The 22,992-nt window shown below is 46.9% G+C and overlaps 1 protein-coding gene across 1 annotated transcript in view; it reads right to left on the reverse strand.

Annotated features, from left to right (window-relative positions):
* Nucleotides 1-22,992, reverse strand: part of NEK11 (NIMA related kinase 11) — a 326,453-nt gene that overhangs the window by 71,417 nt on the left and 232,044 nt on the right. The window contains exon 16 of the mRNA XM_062214781.1: nucleotides 13,019-13,115. Coding sequence (XP_062070765.1) covers nucleotides 13,019-13,115 — 97 coding nt within the window. The remainder of the gene's footprint in view (nucleotides 1-13,018; nucleotides 13,116-22,992) is intronic.

The raw sequence follows: 22,992 nt of genomic DNA on the forward strand, positions 1-22,992 counted from the left end.
GATAATTAAATATGAATCTTGATGAAGAATGGGATGGAAGAGGGAGTGGGAGATGGGATGGTTGTGGGTGGGAGGGAGGTTATGGGGAAAAAAGCCGCTATAATTCAAAAGTTGTACTTTGGATATTTATATTTATTAAATAAAAGTTGGAAAAAAAAGAAAGCCTCTTGGTAAAATAAGTTGGACATCTGAGCCGAAACCTGAGGCAAAGCGTGATTTCTTCTGTTCCACTCCAAATCTGTATTTTAGAACATTTTGTGCACTTTCTTCTCAAGTGTGTTTGCTGTGAGAAATGAAAACACAGCCTCATATATTTCAAAAAATGTATAGTAAATTAAATAAAATGGACCACATAGTGAAAGCCTACATTTATATAAAAGAGAAAAATGTATATAAGATAGCTACACTGATTTATCAGAAGAAAACAGGAAATTCTAAACTTTGATAATATAGTGTGGGGGGAAAACAGCACTCATATACTGCTGACAGCATTTGGAAATATCTACCAAAATTATATAACTACTTATTCTTTGACCAGGCAATCTCACTCATAAAAATCTATCTAAAAGATGAATAGTAGTGCAACAAACAAAAAAAATTGAATGAAAGTACAAGGCTACTCATTCCAGCGCTGTATAGAATAGCGTAATATTGTAACTATCCCTGTGTCCTTAATCAAGGGACAGGCTGAACAAACAATGGTACATCCACTGAAAGAATTCAGAAGCTGTAAATAGGATGCAGCATGTTGTTACATACGTCTAAGAAGAATCACCAGCATATATTGCATAAGGAAGGAGATACAATGCGTGTAATATGCTACCGATTTTATGAGAACTGTTTGAATATAATGAAAAAATGAACCACAACATCTTTGTAAGATGGAGAAGGGACTAAAAATGGAAGGGCATATTCTTGTAGTATGCTTTTTTATAGATTTGACTTTGAAACCATGAAATTATATTATGTAACTAATAAACAAAAGTAACAAAACAAGAATTTTTTTAAAATGGGAAACAAGGGCTGGTGTTGTAGCATAGCAGGGTAAACTGTCTGCAAGGTTGGCATCCCATATGGGCATTGGTTTGAATCCCAGTAGCTCCATTGCTGATCCAGATCCCTGAGAAGGCACTTGGGAAAGCAGGGGATGTTGGTCAAAGTATTTGGGCCCCTGCAACCACATTGGAGTCCCAGATGAAGCTCCTGGCTCTTGGCTTCAGCCTGGTCCAGCCCTGGCCGTTGGGACCATTTAGGGAGTGAACCAGCAGATGGAAGATATCTCTCTCTCTCTCTCTCTCTCTCTCTCTCTCCTCTCTTTCTCTGTAACTCTGCCTTTCAAATAAATTAATTAAATCTTTTTAAAAATTGTGAGACCAATAAATCTGCATATACCCACACATAGGGGGACTCAGGAAGTTCAGAGCAGCACATGCATGTGAAGAAATTGTGGAGGTGAAGCAAAGAACCACCCCAATGAGCTAGAGAGAACTCTCCTTGGAGATCACCCTGTACAGGGGAGTGCTTCTTTACACCTTTATACATTCCAAACTTGTGAACCTGACAATTCACTGGCCATTGGGTAAAGCATACAAAAGAATTTTGTAATTCAAATGGCTAACAGACACATGAAAAAGGCTCTGGATCACTGGCCCTCATAGAAATGCAGATCAAAACAACAATGAGGTTTCATTTCACCACACTTAGGATGGCTTTCATGCAGAAATCAACAAACAACAAATGCTAGCCAGGATGTGGGGGGAAAGGTACCTTAATCTACTGCTGGCGGGAATGCAAACTAGTATAGCCATTGTAGAAGACAGTAGGGAGATACTTCAGAAATTTGAAAATAGATATACCATATGACTCAGCCATTCCACTCCTGGGAATTTACCCAAGGGAAATGAAATCAGCATATGAAAGAGCTATCTGTACCCCCATGTTTATTGAACTCAATTCACAATAGCTAAGATATGGAATCGACCTAGATATATATATAATGGAATACTACTCAGCCATAAAAAAAATGAAAACCTATCTTTTGCAACAAAATGGATGTAACTGGAAACCATTTTACTTAGTGAAATAAGCCAGTCCCAAAAAGATAAATATCATATATTTTCCTTGATCTCTGGTAATTAATAGAGTAACCAAAAATGTAATGTATAGGAGTGAAGTTGACATTTTGAGATTTGATGATTGCTTATAGCCCTTGTCTCTACTGTTGAGAGCAGTGGTTTTTTTTTTTCTTCTTACTATTTGTTGAACTCTTTACTTAGTGGATGGTTAATCTTATGAGGATAAAGTAAACTGAAAGTAGATCATTGTAAAAATTAAGAGTAAGAATAAGAGCAGAAGAATGGGAGCATGGGTGGGAGGGAGGGCAGGGTGGGAAGTATCACTATGTTCCTAGATCTATGTATGTGAAATATATAAAATTTGTTTACCTTAATAAAAAAAACTTTAAAAATTAAAGAAAAGTAAAATAATAAAGGAAGATGAATCTTCAAAAAAATTTTTAAAAAGAATCTCTCCCTTGTCCCATTTAAAAAAAAAAAAAAAGCTCAAATATAAGACCCCAAAGAATCAAGCTGTTTCTGAATAACTGAATCCTAAAACAAAGATTCAGGCTACTTATTGGAAAATAAAAATATTTAGCTCCCAATGAGTTTAAATTCACAATGTCAAGAATACTAAAATAATCAGTATAATTGTATTCTACTTGTTGAGATAGCTAGAGGAAATAATAAACATCTTAAGCTGTGAAAAAGATTTTTATAAAAAAACCCAAATCAAACTTACAAAGATGAAAACTATAATGTCTGAGATGAAAAATACACTGAATGTTCCACTCGGTTTTGCTGTGAATCCAAAACTTGTTTAAAAATTGTGTGATTTGGGGCTGGTGTTGTAGTGTAGCAGAGCACGCTGCCTGCAATACCAGCATCCTATACGGCTGCTCCACTTCTGATCCAGCTCCCTACTAATGCACCTGGAAAAGCAGCAGAGGATGCCCAAGTGCTTGGACTCCTGCACCCATGTGGGAGACCTAGAGGAGGCTCCTAGCTCCTGGCTTCAGCCTGGGCCAGCACTGTCTGTTGAGGCCTTTTGGGGAGCGAACCAGCAGATGGAAGCTCTCTCTCCCTATCTCTCTCCCTCTCTTTCTCTGTAACTTTACCTTTCAAATAAGTAAAATAAATCTTAGAAAATAATGTGTGACTGAAAAATATATACAAGATGCTTCTCAATAGATGCATAGACAGATACACATATATCGAGAACACTATTCAAACTGAGCAAACCCTATGTGACAAGTTCCTTGCCTAGACCTGTGTGAGTTAAAGGATCAGTCTCTTGGCGACTCTGTGCCACTTGTGCCCCTCAGAGCTGAAAGCCGCCCAGCTATCATTCCAGAGGGCCTCCTTGTTGGGTCCTGATGGGACCCTGATGCCAGGTATGCAACTGAATTCAGCATGAGGTGATTAAACAAAAATGAACAAAAACCACAAATAGTGCTCAACAGAAAACTAAATGCCCTGCCCTTGATGGTAGAGGCTCGAGGAAGCTCACAAAACCACAAAGACCCCTTCACACATCCTTCCACCCACCTACCCTCCCATCCACCCATCCATCTATCCATCCATCCATCCGTCTGTCCATCTGTCCATCTGTCTATCCATCCATATATGAAGAGCAACCTGTTTTGACTGTGCATGGGTATTGCTCAGGAATGGAAGCCAGCACTGGTCCCTTGTCCTTTGGCAGACAGTCCAGTGACTCTGAGGGGTACCACCCAACACCAACTGGGCATGAAGAGCTGCTTGTACCCCAGCAGGGAGCTTCACTGAGGGGCTCATCTCCCCACAGGTCTAGGGAGTGGCTGCGGCAGGAAGCCATGTGCTGACGATGGCATGCCACTGAGTGAACTTGAAGGACGGCAGGGTGATTCCCAGGTGTGCTGCTCCCAGCTTCCGCCCAGAGCTCCACTTTCCCACAGTCAGAGATGACCAACTCACTTGCTCGATACCTTAACCCACCCGCACACCAAGTGACCGTTACAGGCACTGAGCTGGAAGGTTCCTCCTCGCCTGGATCTTGCCCTTGCTGAAGAGCGGGAAAGTGGTATAGGGGCAGGTGTGGCAGGGAAACTCAGCTCAGTTTGGACATCTTGAGTTTGCAACGTCTAAAGGACATCCACAGGAAAATTCCAAAGGGTAGGTTAAAATTCATAGATTTACGGAAATGTTAGTGGATGAAAGATGATGAACAGGACATGTAGGAGTACAGGAAAGCAAGACTGATGTAGGGTGATGACTGTGGAGCTGGTCTGTTGATGAGTCCAGGAGTTCATTCTACTATTCTGGATCCTTTTGTATAGGTCTGCAATTTCCCCAAAGTAAAGGTTTAAAATTCAGGAGGGCACACAATATTGGTCATGTAGGACATCCCCAAAAGTGTATATCCTGCATCTAATAATGAGGAGGCCCCCGATAAACCTAAAGGGCAGGACATCTTACAAACAACCGTCCTGTAATCTTCAAAAATGTTCATGCTGTAAAAACCAAAGAATGACCAAGGAACTGTTCTAGAAAAAGACCCAAGACATACAACAAATAACTGAGCATAATGTGTGATCCTGACTTGTATCCTAGTTGAGAAATGCAGTTGCCATAATGGATATTGTTGGGGCATCTGATGAAATCTGAATATGTACCAGTGTATCACATAGTAGTAGATACTATACTAATGCAAAATTTCCTAATTTTAATCACTGTACTGTGGTTATATAAGACAATGTTCTTATTTTTAGAGACTGCACATTTAAATATTTAGAGATGAAGAAACACAATGCATGAAATTATTTTTTTTTAAAAAAGATCTATTTATCTATTTGTAAGTCAGAGTTACAGAGAGAGGGAGGAAAAGAGATACAAAGATCTCCCATCCACTGGTTCATTCCCCAAATGGCCACAACAGCCTAGGCTGGGCCAGGATCTCCATCTGGATCTCCCCATGTGGGTGCAGGGGCCCAAGCACTTGGGCCACCTTCTGCTGCTTTCCCAGGCGCATTAGCAGGGAGCTTGATTGGAAGTGGAGCTGCTGGGACTCAAAACAGTGCCCACATGGGATGCCGGCATCACAGAGGGTGGCTCAGCTCACTACATCACAGTGCCAGCCCATGAAATCTATTCTTAAATGACTTGATAATAATTTACAAGTATAAATGTGTACATATTATATAAATATAGAAAAAGAGAGGTTTGCACAAATGTGGCAAAATGTTAAGTTAGTAAATCTTGGTGAAGGATAAAGGTATTCATTAAGTTATTCTTTTAAATTTTCTATAGGTTTGGCACTTTTAAAAATAATGTTTTTAATTAACACAATTAATCTGCTATAATCACTACCCCCCACCCACCCTGACACATTCCTTGTTTTTCCCTCCCTATTGCCATGGTGGAGGAAGTGCTAATTGGGGCTGGCATTGTGGTGCAGCAGGTTAAGCTGCCACTTGTGATCTCCACGTCCCATATGGGAGTCCCAGCTGCTCCACTTTCAATCCAGCTTCCTGCTGATGCTCCTGGAAGGCAGCAGAGGGTGGCCCAAGTACCCCTGTGGGACCCTGCGACCCATGTGGGAGACCCAGATGGAGTTCTTGGCTGCTGGCTTTGGCCCATCCAGACCTAGCTATCATGGTCATTTGAGGGTTTCTCTCTCTCTTTCATTCTACCTCTCAAATAAATCAATCTTTTTTAAGCACTATTTTAACTGCTTGGCAGTGAGAACCAAATTTGTTTGATTTTTTTTCTTCAAGAGTGCCATGTCTTGTGTCACTTTCTCATCAGGCAGACCCTTGTGGAGACCCGCCCCCCCCCCCCGGAGGGCAGTCTTCAGCTGTCAGCCCCTCTGACCATTGCTGGGCATGGGAGATGGTCTTGCTCAGTCACAGCCCCTTCCGCGGTGGCCCACATCCAACATCTGAAGGACTGGAGGTCACAAAGCCTGGTCCTTTAGCCCCAACTCGGGACAGTGATACAGCGCCCCCTAGCTTCAGAGCTCCCCATAGGGCCAACAGAGACCGCCATGGAGACCGAACTTCAGCTTCACTGCCCCTTCCGCCAGTCTGCTTCCTTCGGTTTCCTTTCTCAAGACCGCTCCTTCACGAGCCTCTTCCTGCACATTAACCCGCGTCTCCGAGTCTGCTGCCCAAGAGCCGGCTGCGGCAATAACGTGGCCATTTCACAGAGGAGGAAACTGAGTTTTGGAGAGTCATTCGCCGCAGATCACAGTCATGGGTTTACTAGCACAGCCAAGGCTCGAACTCCAAATCTCCCTGCTTCCAGCTTCTCCTCCCTTACCTTTACCTCTCCACATCCTGCCCCTCCGTGAAAGCCAAGGCCAACTGCACACCGCTCCCAGTGGTCTCCTAATGTCCCCTCGCTGATCCTATTGCTCTCACCATCTGTTCTGTGTGGCCCGTGGTCCCTGTTGGCCAGTTCCCTTAGCCATCATCTCGCGTTACACAGCCATTGTGTTGCTGTTTAACTTTTTAAAGTGTGGTGCTGTCTCTAAACTGCAAACTCCCTGGGGACAAATGTCATTCACTGCTCTTTTTTTGCATCCTGGCAGTTGTCACCTCCTTGCCAAACATGCAGTGAAAGACAGCAAGATTCCTTCACCCTGGCTGTGTTCTAAGTCTTAGAAACAGACAAAACACAACATGCTCAAAAGACACACAGCTTTGCAGTTTCTCAATTTCCTTTGAGTCCTTTCTGGATTGGCTAGAGCTTCCTGACATGGGATGTAAGAGTCAGCAGCTTCTTCTGCTAGAGAGGCGACACCATCCAGGGGTCGATAGCCCAAGCGGCACGGATCGACACTACAAAGGGGAGCCAGAAGATGCTCAAACTGAGGCAAGCAATAAGGAAAAACAAAGACATACCAGGAGCAAAATACCTAGAAAACTTCTTGGTCAATTCTTTTGGCAAAACTTGTTCATTTTAATTATTTAAGGCATTCCAAAATAGGCTAAGAAGTGGAATATTGTGTCCTTTGCAAAAGCAATGAAATCTTAGATAAAAAAATCTGACACCACATTATTAATGTTTAAGGGAAAAGTAAGCAAGCCACTTTTGTTCTCTTTAAAGATCATCAACTGGGAGATTAGCAAGGCTTTCTACATTATCTCTGTCTAGCAAGAAGTGGAGGTAGAAGAAGGAAAGATTAGTCCAGACTGCTTCAGTTCCCATTCCTGGTAATCCCTGTTGCCATGGTAACTATGCAACTGTGTAGCCACACTGGTATAGGCAGGACTTGAAAACAATAAGCATTGAAACATCTTAGCAGCTTTCGGTTTGGAAACAATGTTTAGCATTTTTTTTTCTTTATTGGATAGATGATGATATGCTGTTTTTGTAAGAACAATATAAATGCAAATCAACTGTAAAATAATTTTTGCCAAACTCCCCTAGGTATTCAATCCCCATTAATTTAGGAAGTGGATTTTAGAGAGAAGTTTCTGAGTTGGAACATCTGTATTAAGGGTCAGCAAACTATACAGACCACAGTCTGGGCTACCACATGCTTTTGCACATCTTGTGAGCTAAGAATTGTTTTTACATTTTTAAGTGGTTGACCATAAGTCAAAAAAAGGAAAATATTTTGTGGTACTCGAAAATTATATGTGATTCAAATTTCAGCCCTCCAAATAATGTTTTATTAAAGTACAGCCTAGCACATTTAGCTACATATTGCCTGTGGCTGCTTTTGTGCTACAATTGCAGAGTTGAGTAACTGTGACAGAAATTGTATGGCCAACAGAGACTAAAACGTTTACTTCGACAAGGGCTGAATGGGAGCAGGTGGACTGGGAGGCTGGGCACCTCTTCCTTGCCCAGAAGTCTGCAGCAAGCACCTCTGATGGAGATCTGATCTGATGGGCCTTTCCCATTGAGCTTTTGCTTGCTCTAGTCACAGTTGTATGTAGGAAAGTACAGTCGTGTTTCTGTAAAGATCAGGTGGGCTAGCATCTGCTACCATCTGAATGATTGTGTGTGCTCCACAATGCACGTTGAAATGGAATCCTCAGGGCAAGATGGTGATGAAGTAGGGTCTTGTAGGAGGAGATTAGGTCATAAGGGCTCCACCAAACCTGCTAGGCACTTGATCCTGGACTTCCCAGCATCCATAAATCTGAGTAAGACAGTTATGATCTAGACAGGCGTACAGGTTAAAATTGATTAGGTTTGTGAGCTGGAAGAGCACGTCTTCACCACACCCCTGTGTGACCTCAGGCTCCTACCTGGCCACACCTGTGCACCCACTGGCCTATCATGCTAATTAACCACTCCCCTTTGAAAGTGGATTAAAAGCCTGGATCACAATGTGCCCGCCCCTTCCTTCCTTTGGCCTTTTGCCAGTACGGGGCTTGCCTTGCTGCGGCCCTGTGCCTCTAGGGTGCGTGGCCTTTGGGCCACCCACCCCATGCTTCCTGGCCTAGATGCTCCTCCATGTGGCTGGTTCCTGGTACTCCGCATGAACCCAGATTTATCCCTCTCTTTCAGATGAAGCCCTCACTCTCCTATGCATCTTTCTCACTGAATAAAAGCTTTAAAATGTACCATGCTGCCTCGTTCATTTATGCCGGTATTCAGAATACTTCTCTGAATATTAGGCAAGAACCTACACGAGCTTATTAATATTGGGAATGTATTAATAAACACACAGTGGAATTGTGTGGCACTCCAAATTCCAATTTCATATGGCACCCCAGATGGGAACTTTAAGGGGGCCACATTCAATGTCGTATTTTAGGGGGCCAATCCCGATAACAGTTATACTGTATGTACATTGCTTAGTCTGACATTTTGTTACAGTGGCACAAATGCACTAACGCGAAAATTGGCAACGAGGATTGAGGTTTTCTATAACAAATACTAACAATATGGACGCAGCTTTGGAACTGGGGAGTGGGTAGAGGCTGGATGGTTGCGGGTATTCTAGGGCCTCAGAAGAAGAGAGCTGTAGAGACTGCATTGATCTTCCTCCAGATATCTGAGTGGCCATGAACTGACTTTGGCAGCAATGCAGGTGGTAAATACTCAGATGGAAATGAGGAGACCGTGCCTGGAAGCTGGAGAGAAAGGGGGAAAGAACCTGGAGGAACGATTCTGTGTTCTAGTGCTTCTTGGATGGCAGAAGTTGCCAGAGAGGAACTAGGATATTTAGCAGAAAAAATATCAAAGCAGAGTGTTGAGGATGGTGTTGGTATTGTGGCACAGCTGGTTAAACCACCTCCTATGATGCTGGCATCCCATATCAAGAGCACCAGTTCAAGTCCCAGCTGCTCCACTTCTCATCCAGCTCACTGCTACTGTGCCTGGGAAAGCAGCAGAAGATGGTCCAAGTGCTTGGCCCCTGCCACCCACATGGGAGATGCAGATGGAAATCCAGGCTCCTAACTGTGGCCTGACTCAGCCCCGACAGATATGGCCATTCGGGGAATGAACTAATGGAAGATTTCTCCCCCAACTTCTATCACTCTGCTTTTCAAATAAACAAAATAAATCTTTTTTTTTTTTAAAGGTGTTGCTGATGCTGTGGTGCAGCAGGTTCAAGCCCTGGACTGAAGTGCCAGCATCCCATATGGGCGCTGGTTCTAGTCCCAGCTGCCCCTCTTCCAATCCAGCTCTCAACTCCTGGGAAAGCAGTAGAAGATGGCCCAAGTCCTTGGGCCCCTGAACCCACGTGGGAGACCTGGAGGAAGCTCCGGGCTCCTGGCTTCGGATGGGTGCAGTTCTGGCTGTTGTGGCCAACTGGGGAGTGAACCAGCCAATGGAAGACCTCTCTCTTTATCTCTACCTCTCTCTGTAAATCTGTCTTTCAAATAAATAAAATAAATCTTTAAAAAAAAAAAAGGTGTTAGGATGCTTATAGTAAAATGTGAGATGAAAATGAATTAGACAATAAGAGAAATTTTATCATCAAAAGGGAAGTAGAAATTAAAAATCTGGAACATCCTCAGCCTGGTTGTGTTAAAATTAAGAAAACAAGGGCCCGGAGCTGTGGAGTAGTAGGTTAAGCCCCTGCCTGCAATGCTGGCATCCCACATGGGGGCCAGTTTGAGTCCCAGATGCTCCACTTCAAATCCACCCCCCTTCTAACATGCCAGGGGAAGCAGCGGAAGATGACCCAAGTGCTTGGGCCCTTGTACCCATGTATGAGATCTGGATGAAGCTCCAGGTTCCTGGTTTTGGCCTGGCCCAGCCCTGGCCAGTGTGGCTACTTGGGAAGTGGAACCAGTGGATGGAAGATCTCTCCCTCTCTTTCTCTCTCTCTCTCTCTCTCTCTCTCTCTCTCTCTCTAACTCTGCCTTTCAAATAAATAAAATACATCATTAAAAAAGGAAGGAAAAACAACTGAATTCAGTAAGGAATACCAAGCGTGTGACCACACTTTGGAGGCCAAGACACAGAATCAAAGAAGATCAAGATTTTTTTTTTTATTTGACAGGTATAGTAATAGAGTGAAAGGGAGAGACAGAGAGAAAGGTCTTCCTTCCGTTGGCTCACTCCCCAGTGGCCGCCACGGCCAGAACTATGCCGATCTGAAGCCAGGAGCCAGGTGCTTCTTCCTGGTCTCCCCACGCAGGTACAGGGCCCAAGCACCTGGGCCATCCTCCACTGCCCTCCTGGGCCATAGCAGAGAGCTGGACTGGAAGAGAAGCAACCGGGACTAGAATCTGGCAGAAGATCAAGATTTAATGTTGTTTGCTTCACTGGGTCTTGGACTTCCTTGGTACTTGTTACCCCTTCCGTCCTTCCTATTTCTCCATTTTGAAATGAGAATGTCTATCCAATGCCTTGGTGACGTCAGCTTTGCAGGTGCATGGACAGCAAGAGCCATGAGAAATGGGCACCACCACTAGATTTTCTTTTTTTAAAGATTCATTTATTTATTTGAGAGGCAGAGTTACAGACAGAGAGGGAGGAGAGACACAGAGAGAGGTCCTCCATTCACTGATTTACTCTCCCGAAGAGCCACAACTGCCGAAGCTGGGCCAGTCCAAAGCCAATAGCCAGCAGCTTCTTCCGGGTCTCCCACATGGGTGCAGGGGCCCAAGGACTTGGGCCATCTTCTACTGCTTTCCCAGGCCATTAGCAGGGAGCTGGATTAGAAGTGGAGCAGCTGGGACTCAAACCAGCACCGTAGGCAACCCCCTGCGCCACAGAGCCGCCCCATTTAGATTTCAAACAATGTCTCAGAAAGCATTGCGGCCAGGCAGAGAGCTGCCCCAGGGCCAGGGCTGTCTCCCACTTTGTATTTTGGAAGCAGGTAACTTGGTTGACTTCACAGGTACTCAGCTGGAGGCGAATTTGCCTCAGGATGAATCATCCCTTTGAGTGTCACCCGTATCTGAGTAGCTGATACTTAGATGAGACTCTGGACTTCGGATTTTTGAGTTCATGCCAGAATGAGTTAAGACTCTGAGGGCTATTGGGATGGGATGAATGTATTTTGTGTGTGAAAAGGTAATGAATTTTGTGAAACGCTATGGTGTGAATGTTTGTGTTCCCCCATCATTCAATCTTGAAAGTTAACCTTCAGTGCAAGAGATGGGGCCTTTAGGAGGGGATTATGTCAAGAGGAGTCCTCCCTCAGGAATAGGATTAAGACCCTTCGCACAGGGCGTGGCCTACTTGGCCCCTCCTTCCAGCTCCCGAACAAGACACCGTCTCCAGAGTGCCAATGCCAGGCAGTCACTGCCGGGACCTCAGGCTTGTGCTTCCCAGCCTCCGAAACTGAGAGAAGTAACTGGATGCCTGCTGTGTGTGCACTCTGTTACAGCAGCACAAACAGCAGCATCACTGGGCCTGGCCAGTGTGTCCTAACACCACACCCTGCCCCGGCCCCCCACAGCATCACTGGGCCTGGCCAGTGTGTCCTAACACCACACCCTGCCCCGCCCCGCAGCATCACTGGGCCTGGCCAGTGTGTCCTAACACCACACCCTGCCCCGGCCCCCCACAGCATCACTGGGCCTGGCCAGTGTGTCCTAACACCACACCCTGCCCCGGCCCCCCACCCCCCCGCAGCATCACTGGGCCCTGGCCAGTGTGTCCTAACACCGCACCCTGCCGCGGCCCCCGCAGCATCACTGGGCCTGGCCAGTGTGTCCTAACACCACACCCTGCCCCGGCCCCCCGCAGCATCACTGGGCCCTGGCCAGTGTGTCCTAACACCACACCCTGCCCCGGCCCACCCCCAACCCCCCGCCCCGCAGCATCACTGGGCCTGGCCAGTGTGTCCTAACACCACACCCTGCCCCAGCCCCCCACAGCATCACTGGGCCTGGCCAGTGTGTCCTAACACCACACCCTGCCCCGGCCCCCCACAGCATCACTGGGCCTGGCCAGTGTGTCCTAACACCACACCCTGCCCCGGCCCCCCGCAGCATCACTGGGCCCTGGCCAGTGTGTCCTAACACCACACCCTGCCCCGGCCCACCCCCCCCCCCCCCGCCCCGCAGCATCACTGGGCCTGGCCAGTGTGTCCTAACACCACACCCTGCCCCGGCCCCCCACAGCATCACTGGGCCTGGCCAGTGTGTCCTAACACCACACCCTGCCTAACACCACACCCTGCCCCGGCCCCCGCAGCATCACTGGGCCCTGGCCAGTGTGTCCTAACACCACACCCTGCCCCGGCCCCCGCAGCATCGCTGGGCCCTGGCCAGTGTGTCCTAACACCGTACCCTGCCCCGGCCCCCCGCAGCATCACTGGGCCTGGCCAGTGTGTCCTAACACCACACCCTGCCCCAGCCCCCGCAGCATCGCTGGGCCCTGGCCAGTGTGTCCTAACACTGTACCCTGCCCCGGCCCCCCGCAGCATCACTGGGCCTGGCCAGTGTGTCCTAACACCACACCCTGCCCCGGCCCCGCAGCATCGCTGGGCCTGGCCAGTGTGTCCTAACACCACACCCTGCCCCGGCCCCCTGCAGCTCTGACAGCATGCCACTTACTCCCTCAGGCGCTTCACCTTGGTCCCAGCCAAGGCACTGCTGACAACACCTGTTCCTGGGGATGTGTCTGCAGCCGCGCTGGTGATGGTCCTGGTGTCTGAAAACAACACACAACCCTCAGTGACTTCATCAGTGCTCCTGCAACGTCAAGCGACATTCAAGGGCAATCAGAAAACGGGAGCTAATCCACCTTTGCTTCTAATAATGGTGCATTAATTAGGAAGGAATTCAATTACAACATGCACATTAAGGAGATTGACTCCAAATGATAAGATTATTTACAGGTTTAATATGCACAAGGAATTCTAGGACTAAGCCACTCTCAAAAAGAATTGTTTAAACAGAACACCATTACTTCAAAGTAACACTAGCCAATTCAAGGAGAGATGTATCTACAGAAAAAAAAGAAAGAAAAAGAAAAAACAGGGGCCGGCATTGTGGTATAGCGGGTAAAGCTGCTGCCTGCAGTACTGTGATCCCATATGGGTGCTGGTTCCAGTCCCAGCTGCTCCACTTCCATATCCAGCTCTCTGCTATGGCCTGGGAAAGCAGCAGAGGATGGTCCAAGTGCTTGGACCCCTGCACCCATGTGGGAGACTCAAAAGAAACTCCTGGCTCCTGGCTTCAGATGGGCCCACCTCTGGCTGTCACAGCCATTTGTAGAGTGAACCAGTAGAAGGAAGATTCTCTCTCTCTTTCTCTCTCTCTCTCTTTCTGTAACTCTGCCTTTCAAATGAAATAAATAAATCTTTGATAAAAAAAAAGAAAAAGATTTTTGGGGGGCCTTTGGCCAGTTCCTTTTAACAGCTGTGGGTATGTTTTTTTAAATGACCGAGAAATTTTTCTATTAGGCTTATTCCTCCTGCCCCCCTTTATCTTAACCTCACTCTTGAGCACTTGCTTTTCTGCAGTGGAAAACAGAAAACAGATGACCAGTGGGTCATCTGCAGGTTTGAATTCCAGCAGAAGTGAGCAAAAGGCCAAGGTCAGGTTCAGAAGGTAAAGCGTTGCAAAGGAAAGCTGTGAAATTGTGAAATCCGCATATTGCGAGAGCTGCATTTTCTTCTCTTCCGGGACACCCTGGAGTCCCTGACAAAACATGTCAGAATGGAAGGGGAAGAAACCACACTCCTGCCCATCAAGAAACCACAAGGCAGTTGGGTGAGGGAGGAAGGTTCCGGCATGACAGTGCAGTAATTATAGTCTATGATAAAGGAAACGCCAGGGCTAAGGACCTGGTGTGATTGGTTTACATTGTGTGTATCTGTTGAGATACTGCACACACAGTGTACAGGGATTGGGACTGTACTGTGGCACAGCAGGTTAAGCTGCAGCTTGTGATGCCAGCATCCCATATGGGTGCCAGATCAAGGTCTGGCTGCTCCGCTTCCTATCCAGCTCCCTGCTGATGTGCCTGGGAAAGAAGCAGAAGATGGCCCCTGGCACCCAGATGAGAGACCTGGTTGGAGCTCCGGGCTCCAAGCTTCAACCCCCTGCTGCAGTGGCCATTTGGGGAATGAACCAGTGAAAGGAAGATCTGTTTTTCCTTCTGTCTCTCCCTCTCTTTCTTTTACTATTTCAAATAAATAAATTTAAAACATCTTTTTAAAAAAAGAATGTACAGGTATTTCACCTTAATCCAAAAATTTAAAAATAAAAACAAAGTTCATAATTAAAAAAATAAAAGACACTGAAGCTGGTCCCACGTGCTCAGGCCTAGGGTGGCCCTCAGAGCTGGTTTTCAGCTCAGCTCTTGGCTGCCTTGGCCTCTCTGGACCTTATCTCTCCCACAAGGTGCCTGCATCTCACAGTGAGAAACTCCGCACACTCTAACATTTCCTCCTAAGTGATAGCCACGTGGTTGCAGTGTCAGAGAAAGGACCTGAGCTGAGACCAGACTGCGGAATTCCTGCTCTTTTTTCAAAAGATCTCGTGTGACAGGTGTTGGTGAGATTCAGGTGCCAATCAAGGAAGCAGGGGCCAATGCCCCATGATACGTATTAGCAAAGCTTTTTGTTGCCAAATTTTTTTTTTAAAAAAAGATTTATTTATTTTTTTGAAAGTCAGAGTTACACAGAGAGAGGTTTTACCTCTGCTGGTTCACTCCCCAAATGGCTGCAATGGCTGGAGCTGGGCCAGTCTGAAACCAGGAGCCAGGAGCTTCTTCTCAGTCTCCCACAAGGGTGCAGGGGCCCAAGATGTGGGTCATCTTCTACTGCTTTCCTAGGCCACAGAAGAAAGCTAGATTGGAAGAGGAGCAGCTGGGACTCGAACCGGCACCCATGGGGATTCTGGCACTGCAGGTGGCAGCTTTACTGGCTCCAAGTTCTCACAGTCTTTAATTTGGGAACTGAAATGCACATTCTGATATTTCTCACATACACTCCCCTCTTGCACATCCCTTGGGGCATGCATCCACTTTGCACTCTTTGCTCTTACACTTTTGCTCTCACTGAGATGAATATTCTCCTGCTCACCTCTGCCAAAATTGTCTGAGCTTTCTCCAGGCTGTATCCCTAGATAACGAATTACTGGATCAAGAAGTCTAACTTGTGTAAAGGGCTTATTACAGTTCGTTAAATGACAATGTGTTCTTCCTAGTACACCACCAGTTGTGCCTCTGTGTTGAAGACACAGTGCCAGGAACTGATCACCCCTTTTCTCTCACTTCTAGAAATCACCCCTTCCACACCGGGAGGCCAAACCTGCCTTGGCCCTCACTGCCATCTTCCCACCAGCACTGGCTGAGGGTGTGCTGGAGAGCAGAGGAGGAGGAGGAAGGCACAAGGCTGATGTCCTAGTCACACTGGTTGCTTTTTATAAACATCTCCCCCAGAACCCGAGAAGTTACTAAAACGACAGCAATCACACCATGTCACGCAACCCCCATGTGAGCTAAAAAATCAGTTCTGCTGAGAACGAAAGGTAGGAGCTGCTTCCCTCCTCTTCCAGAGAGCTGCCGAGTCCTGCGGGCTTATGCAGATAAAGGTCAAAGCAATTTCCAGGAGAACGGCAGTTTATTTTAAGCTGGCCTCGTTCCCTTCAGCACGGCTGGGGAAGACGCTGCTAAGCCTTGGGCTCATGAGTAGAGAACAGGAAAAACATAATTTCTCTCTTTTTTTAAAAAGATTCTGATTTATTTATTTGAAAGACAGTGTTACAGAGAGGCAGAGGGAGAGAAAGAGGTCTTCCATCTGCTGGTTCACTCCCTAAATGGTCACAATGGCCAGAGCTGGGCCAATCCAAAGCCAGGAACCAGGAACTTCTTCTGGGTCTCCTGTGTGGGTGCAGGGGCTCAAGGACTTGGGCCAACTTCCACTGCTTTCCTAGGCCACAGCAGAGAGCTGGATTGGAAGTGGAGTGGCCGGGACTTGAACCGGTGCCCAAATGGGATGTCTGCACTGCAGGCAGCAGCTTTGCCCGCTATGCCACAGCGCCAGCCCCAGGAAACATAATTTCAAACAGCAGAGTTAGCAGAACTCGGGGCTGACAGCAACTCTTCTTTTCTTATCAGACCTTGCTTTTGTCCTTCCCAGCCCAAAGCAGCAGCTGCCTGAGGTCAGAGGGAAGCGTGATGCACTGAACAGTCACCGTGAAAACCATGGCAGCTAGAATCGCAGATGCCACCTAACGGGCCACTGAATCCCAGACTGTGTTAGGCAACACCCAGGGGATCTTGTGAAAGTGCAGATCTGCTTTAGCAGCACTGGGAAGGGCCTGGGTTCAGGGTTTCCAATAAGCCCCTAGGGGACGCCCACGATGCTGACCTGGCACCACACTTGGATTAGCAGCAAGGCTCTTAGACTGGGGCTGGTCCCACTACATGGCAGTGCTGGGCCCCTTGTTCAAAAAGCAAGAAGATGGGGCTGGCGCTGCCATGTAGTGGGTTAAAGCCCTGGCCTGAAGTGCCAGCATCCCATATGAGTGCCAGTTCTAGTCCCAGCTGCTCCACTTCCAATCCAGCTCTCTGCTGTGGCCTGGGAAAGCAGTGGAAGATGGTCCAAGTCCTTGGAGCCCTGCACCCATGTATGTGGGAGACCCGGAAGAAGCTCCTGGCTCCTGATTTTGGATCGGCTCAGCTCCGGCTGTTGGGGCCATTTGGGGAGTGAATCAGAGGGTGGAAGACCTCAATCTCTCTCTACCTCTCTCTGTAACTCTTTCAAATAAATAAAGATAAATCTTAAAAAAAAAAAAAAAAAAACAAGCAAGAGGAAAGCTCTTCCCTGTCTTAAGCTGTACTTGCTGGCTCTGCCGTGGTAGTGATTTTTTTTTTTTTATTGGGAATTTACTGCGACTTTCCGAAGGGAATGCAGGTTCCCAGGAGCCTGTGGTCCCAGCTGACTCCAACCCCTCCTCGACATGCCCAGGCCCCCAGTGAGGGAGGGCAGTGGTGGTGGCTCCAGGTGGGAGGGGGCTGGACGTGAGACAGCACGTGAGTCAGGCTTTATGTGCCTGGCATATGTCCCACCGTCTTATGAGATTTCACTCACAAAACACAAGTTCAATGAAAAAGTTTCATTAAATCCCAAATACGGGGTTCCCTCTGGAACCTGGGCCCTGTGTAACTGCGCTCATCACAGACCATGAGCCTTGACTCCAGGCCTCCGCTTTCTTAGAGCTTTTGCTTAATAATAGGTGACTCTTTAATCCCCATGTTGACTTTTACAAATTAATTTCTTTTTTTTTAATTTATTTTATTTGAAAGTCAGAGTTACACAGAGCAAGAAGGAGAGACACAGAGGGAGAGGTCTTCCATCTGCTGGTTCACTGCCCAATTGGCCGCAATGACCGGAGCTGCACCGATCTGAAGCCAGGAGCCTAGAGCTTCTTCCAGGTCTCCCACGTGGGTGCAGGGGCCCAAGGACTTGGGCCATCTTCTACTGCTTTCCAGGCCATAGCAGAGAGCTGGATCAGAAGTGGAGCATCCAGGACTCAAACCAGCGCCTGTATGGGATGCGGGCACTGCAGGTGGCGGCTTTATCTGCTATACCATAGTGCCGGCCCCATAAATTAATTTCTTCTTAGTAAGTTCAAGAAATTCTCATGCACTTGGAAGACAGTATGTATGTGTCACACACACACACACAATGTGTGTTTGTGATTTTGTGGATTTCTGGTAACTATCTTCTCCCCTCCAGGACCTTCCAGCCACCGAAGCTGTCCGTCTCCCAGCTGCCTCCATTGCTTTCCTAGAGAAGGGTGAAGCATTGCTCAGACAACACCATCCTCCTTTCAGTGTGCACCAGGCAGGCATCAAACCCTGCGGATACCTCTGGCGATCGTGTAGCAAAGTGCACGTGTGCACAAGCGAGGGGTGGCCAAGGTAGACTGTAGAATAAACCCTGGAATTCTGCCCCGGCTGCAGCTCCGGGCCAGGCCCACTGGCTGCAGCCTCCAGCCCGGAGAGAGCAGGGAAGTGCCATGCCCTGCCTCCCTCCTCCACCTGGGAGCTGTGACCCCACGGCCACCCCAGGATAGCGACTACTGCTGCACTGCCTGAGCAGAGGAGAGCACTGTGCTCAGACTGAGGATCGGCATGGGAGCGTAGGGTCCAGATGTGTTGAAAAGGAGGTGGTGACGGAAAGGAAAGGTGGAAGTTTTGCATGTTATCCATCACCCCCTCCACTAAAACAAGCACATTTTCCTCTTTTTGTTAGTCGATTTATCGCTCAATTCCATTTCTCACCAACATTTTTCCTTTTTTTTTCAAATTTATTTTATTATTTTAAAGAATTACAGAGAGAGGAGATACAGAGAGAGAGAGAGAGATCTTCCATTCACTTGGTGACTCCTCAAATGGCTGCAATAGCCAGGACGAGGCCAGACCAAAGCCAGGAGCCAGGAGCTTAGTCCAAATCTCCCACGTGGTCCAGAGGCCCAAGTAACTGTTGGGCCATCTTCTGCTGTTTTCCCAGGGGTGTCAGCAGGGAACTGGATCGGAAGTGGAGTAGCCGGGTCTTGAACCAGTGCCCCTGTGGGATCACCAGTGCTATAGGTGGCAGCTTAAGCCGCTGCACCACAGCACTGGCCCCAAGTCATCTTTTCTGTATGAAAACGGAACTGCAGAGGCCAGGGCGTGGTTGTCCCCTGAAGTTCCCTTTCAAAGCAACCCCACTCTTCTCCCATGTGTCCTTCCACCTGGAACCCGACTTCCTCCGACTCCGCTCCTGGAGTCTCTGGCCCCAGCCGGGTGCTGCCCCTCACTTCTGTGCCTTACTCCATGTCCTCTGACTTGCCAGACCCAGATGTGGGCCTTGCCTTTCAGTTCTTGGATCTACTGTCTTGTTCAAACTTCATTTCCATACAAATTCATCCCAATCCATCATTGACAACAGCAAAAATAAAAACAACACCAATAACAGTAGTCGCTAAACCTTTCTCAGTCAGTTCCAGGCCCTGTGCTAACCAGCTTACCTGGATTGTCCCATATAAGATTCCGGTGAAGTCAGAGCACTTTTCAGAGAGGTACTGAGATACTAAGTAACACATGCAAGGTCATAGGACTGACTCACTATAGAGCTGGAGCTTGAAACCAGGCCTTGCTTTACTACACAGGGCCAGATGTGGGCCACCCTGCTAACGGCTAACGGGCCTCGGTGAACACCCGCTCTCTGCTGACCACAGAGCTGCCAGTTGAGGCACCACTTGCCACATTTTGCCTTCTAATGCTCTCAGCTGTAAATGTCAATCTCTCCTTCCACTGCCCTACCTTTTCCAACTAGTCAGTAAGGTCCTGGAGGGCAGAGATTATGTCCTGCTCACTTTTTTTCTTAAAGTTTTAAATCTATTTTCGAGTTCATAATTCATTGCCATTAATTACATTCATGATACTGTATAGTCTTCATTACCAACTATCTCCAAAAACACCAGACAGAAACTATAACTGTTGTACAATAACTCTCCATTCTCCCAGCCCCCGCCCCAGTAACCTCTCAGCTACTTCCCAGCTATGAATTTGGCCAAGAACCCTGTAGAAGTGGAATCATACAATTTTTGTGCTTTCATGTTTGGCTTGTCTTGATTAGCAAAATGTTGCCAAGGCACATCCATGTGGTAGCATGAATCAGAGCCTCCTTTTAAGGGGTGAACAACATTGCCTTGTTCGCAACAGTCCCCTCTTACATACAGTTTTGCTTTCTGGCATTTCAGTTACCTGCAATCGATCAAGGCCCAAAAATATGAAATGGAAAATTCCAGAAACAAACCATTCACGAGCACTGAGTGCAACTGTGTTCTGAGCAGTGTGGCGAAATCTTGTGCCACCCCTCTCAGGACATGAATCACCACTTTGTCCAGAATATTCAGCACCCATCCCTTAGTTGTCAGGCCGAATGCTGTGGTTTCACTGTACTTGTGTTCACGTAACCCTTATTTTACTCAATAACCGCCCCAAGCTCGTCAGTGATGATTCTAGCAATTCAGAGAGATCAAAGGGAAGCCAAAAAGGTAACGTTCTCAACTCAACAAGGAAAGAAAAAAAACAATGCATGCTGAGGTTGCTAAGACCTATGGTGATTGCTGTTAATCTCTCCCTGTGCCTAATTTATAAATTAAAGTTCATCATAGGTGAGTGTGTATAGGGAGAAGCGCTATCCAAGGTTTCAGGCATGCACTATGTCTTGGAACATAGGCCCCATGGATAAGGGGGAACGGCTGTAATGTATTTGGTTCATTCACTCATCTGATGTTTCTGCCTTTTGGTCTTATGAATAATGCTATAGTAAACAATGGTATACAACTACCTTTTTGAGTTCTTGTTTCCTATTTTGGGGTAAGTATCTGAGAGTGAATTACTGGATCTTACAGTACTTCTCTGCTTAGCTGCTTGAGGAACCAGCAGACTGCTCTGCACAGTGCCTGTCGTATTCCACACAGCCTCCAACAAGGCACAAGGATTCTCCACACCCATGCCCACATTCCTTACACAAACACCCTTTGACTGCATTGCTTTAACAACTATCCTAGTGGGTATGAAGTGGCATTTCACTGTGGTTTTGGTTTTCATTTCCCAATGGATTAGTCATGTTGAGTATCTGTTTGCATGGTTATTTGCCATTTGTATTATCTTCTGTAGGAAATATCTGTTCAAGTCCTCTGCCTGTTTTTTAACTGAGTTGTTGACCTCTTTGCTGTTGAACTGCAGGATTTTGTTTTATTCTGGGTGTTAAATCCCTGTCAGATATAGGACTTGCAAATATCTTCTCCCACTGTTTATCTTTGTATCTGTCAAGTTCAGGTCTGCACGGCATATATTTTATTAAATTTACACCTTGGTGTTTATTCTCTTGGGTTTTCTTTGTTAAATGCTCTTTGCTAGTGTACAGAAGAACAATTGATTTTGGTGTATTGATCTCGTATCCGGCCTTGTTGAACCTGTTTATCGGCTGTGATACTTTTTGCGGATCTGTAGGATTTTCTATGTACGAGTTATGTCGTCTTCAGATAGAGAAAATCTTACGTCTTACTTCCAGTATGGCTTCCCATTGTTCTTTTTCTTCCCTAGTATCGCTAGCTGGAACCTCCAATACAAAGTGAAATAGAAATGGCAAGAGAAGACATTTTTGTCTTGTTCCTTATCTTAGCAGGAAAACATTCATGTACCATCAAATATGAATTATAAATGGGTTTTTGTGTATATATTCATAATAGATATTGACCTACAGTTTGGGGTTTTTCTTGTGAAGTTTCTGTCTGGTTTTGGTAGCAGGGCAATAATGCTAGTCTCATAGAACGAGTTGGAAAGTGTTACCTACACTTTTTTTTTTTTTTTTAGGAAAGTTTGCTAAGAGGTGATATTACTTGAAAGAGCTGGTATTGATTTTAAAAGGCATATATTTGCATGTGTTTTAGATGCTCAACAGATGGTAATTAAAATCAAAGGCAGTGTAAATAGTAGCTGTGATTCTTAACCCATGAAAAGCTCGCAGTGCACAGAGGGAGACAAGGTATCCACACAGACAACACTCAGATGTCCTGCTGGGTGCACACGCACACACGCACATGCGCACACACGTGAGCGTATTTACTATGGGAACACTACGCCAGGTGCGGGGAACACAACCAGCGGCCATGGAGGTCTGTGGAAAAGCACCAGCCCTCACGCTGTTCTGGTTCTGCTTGTGCCGGGGCAGTGGCCCTCTGGTCACCTCCCTGGGTCCGTTTCCTCATTATGTGTTCCAGGGGTTTCCTTAGGCCGAGAGACTCCCTCAGTTCTAACATTCCATGAGCTAGAATAAGGCACGGAGCTGGGCTAAGACCCAGTGCTAAGAGGCAAGAGGCTGGGGCCAACAGTAAAGGTCACAGGCATTCGACGATGTCAGGCAAAATCCTCCTAACACCTCTTTCCCCACCTGTGAAGTACAGAATTATGAAGATTATAGCACTTCACACTACCCCATGGGGATGCTTTGACAACACGATGAAAACAAAGCGCTATGAAGAGGCACTGAGCAAACAGAAGCCGTGTTCCCTAAGACTGCAGAGTGCAGCTCACGACAGTGATGTTGGCAGGGTTCCTCCCACTTCTGCACGTCACCGGCAGAGCTATTTTCCCCACGGGAGAGACAGCTTGAGGATTCCAACCGCTCACCCGCCTGGAGAGAGTCTTCTCTCATGTCTTCCAAAAGTTCCCTTTACTCATTTCAGTTGCTGGACAAATGACCTTGATCGTACAGCAAAAACCTCTGGCTGCCCTCCCTGCTGAACTTCCTGCCGTGTGGGCAGTAGGAGCTGATGCAAGGACTGCAGGTGCATATTTTGGAAAACGAGACCTCATGTAAGCACCTGGGACATTGCTTACTCAGGAATCCTCACAGACATTGCCCTTGGCGCACTGGTCGCCTAGAATCTTCTCATCTCACCTCCTTTAATTCCCCTCTTGCTCTCAGTCTGCTAAAGAATACTCAGGAAAGAGCAGCTCCTTGACCCACACCACTCTGTGCCCGCACTATTGCAAAGGCCTGCCCTTGTGGCTC

This window comes from Lepus europaeus, chromosome 2 (assembly GCF_033115175.1).
Source record: "Lepus europaeus isolate LE1 chromosome 2, mLepTim1.pri, whole genome shotgun sequence".
Taxonomy (NCBI): Eukaryota; Metazoa; Chordata; class Mammalia; order Lagomorpha; family Leporidae; genus Lepus; species Lepus europaeus.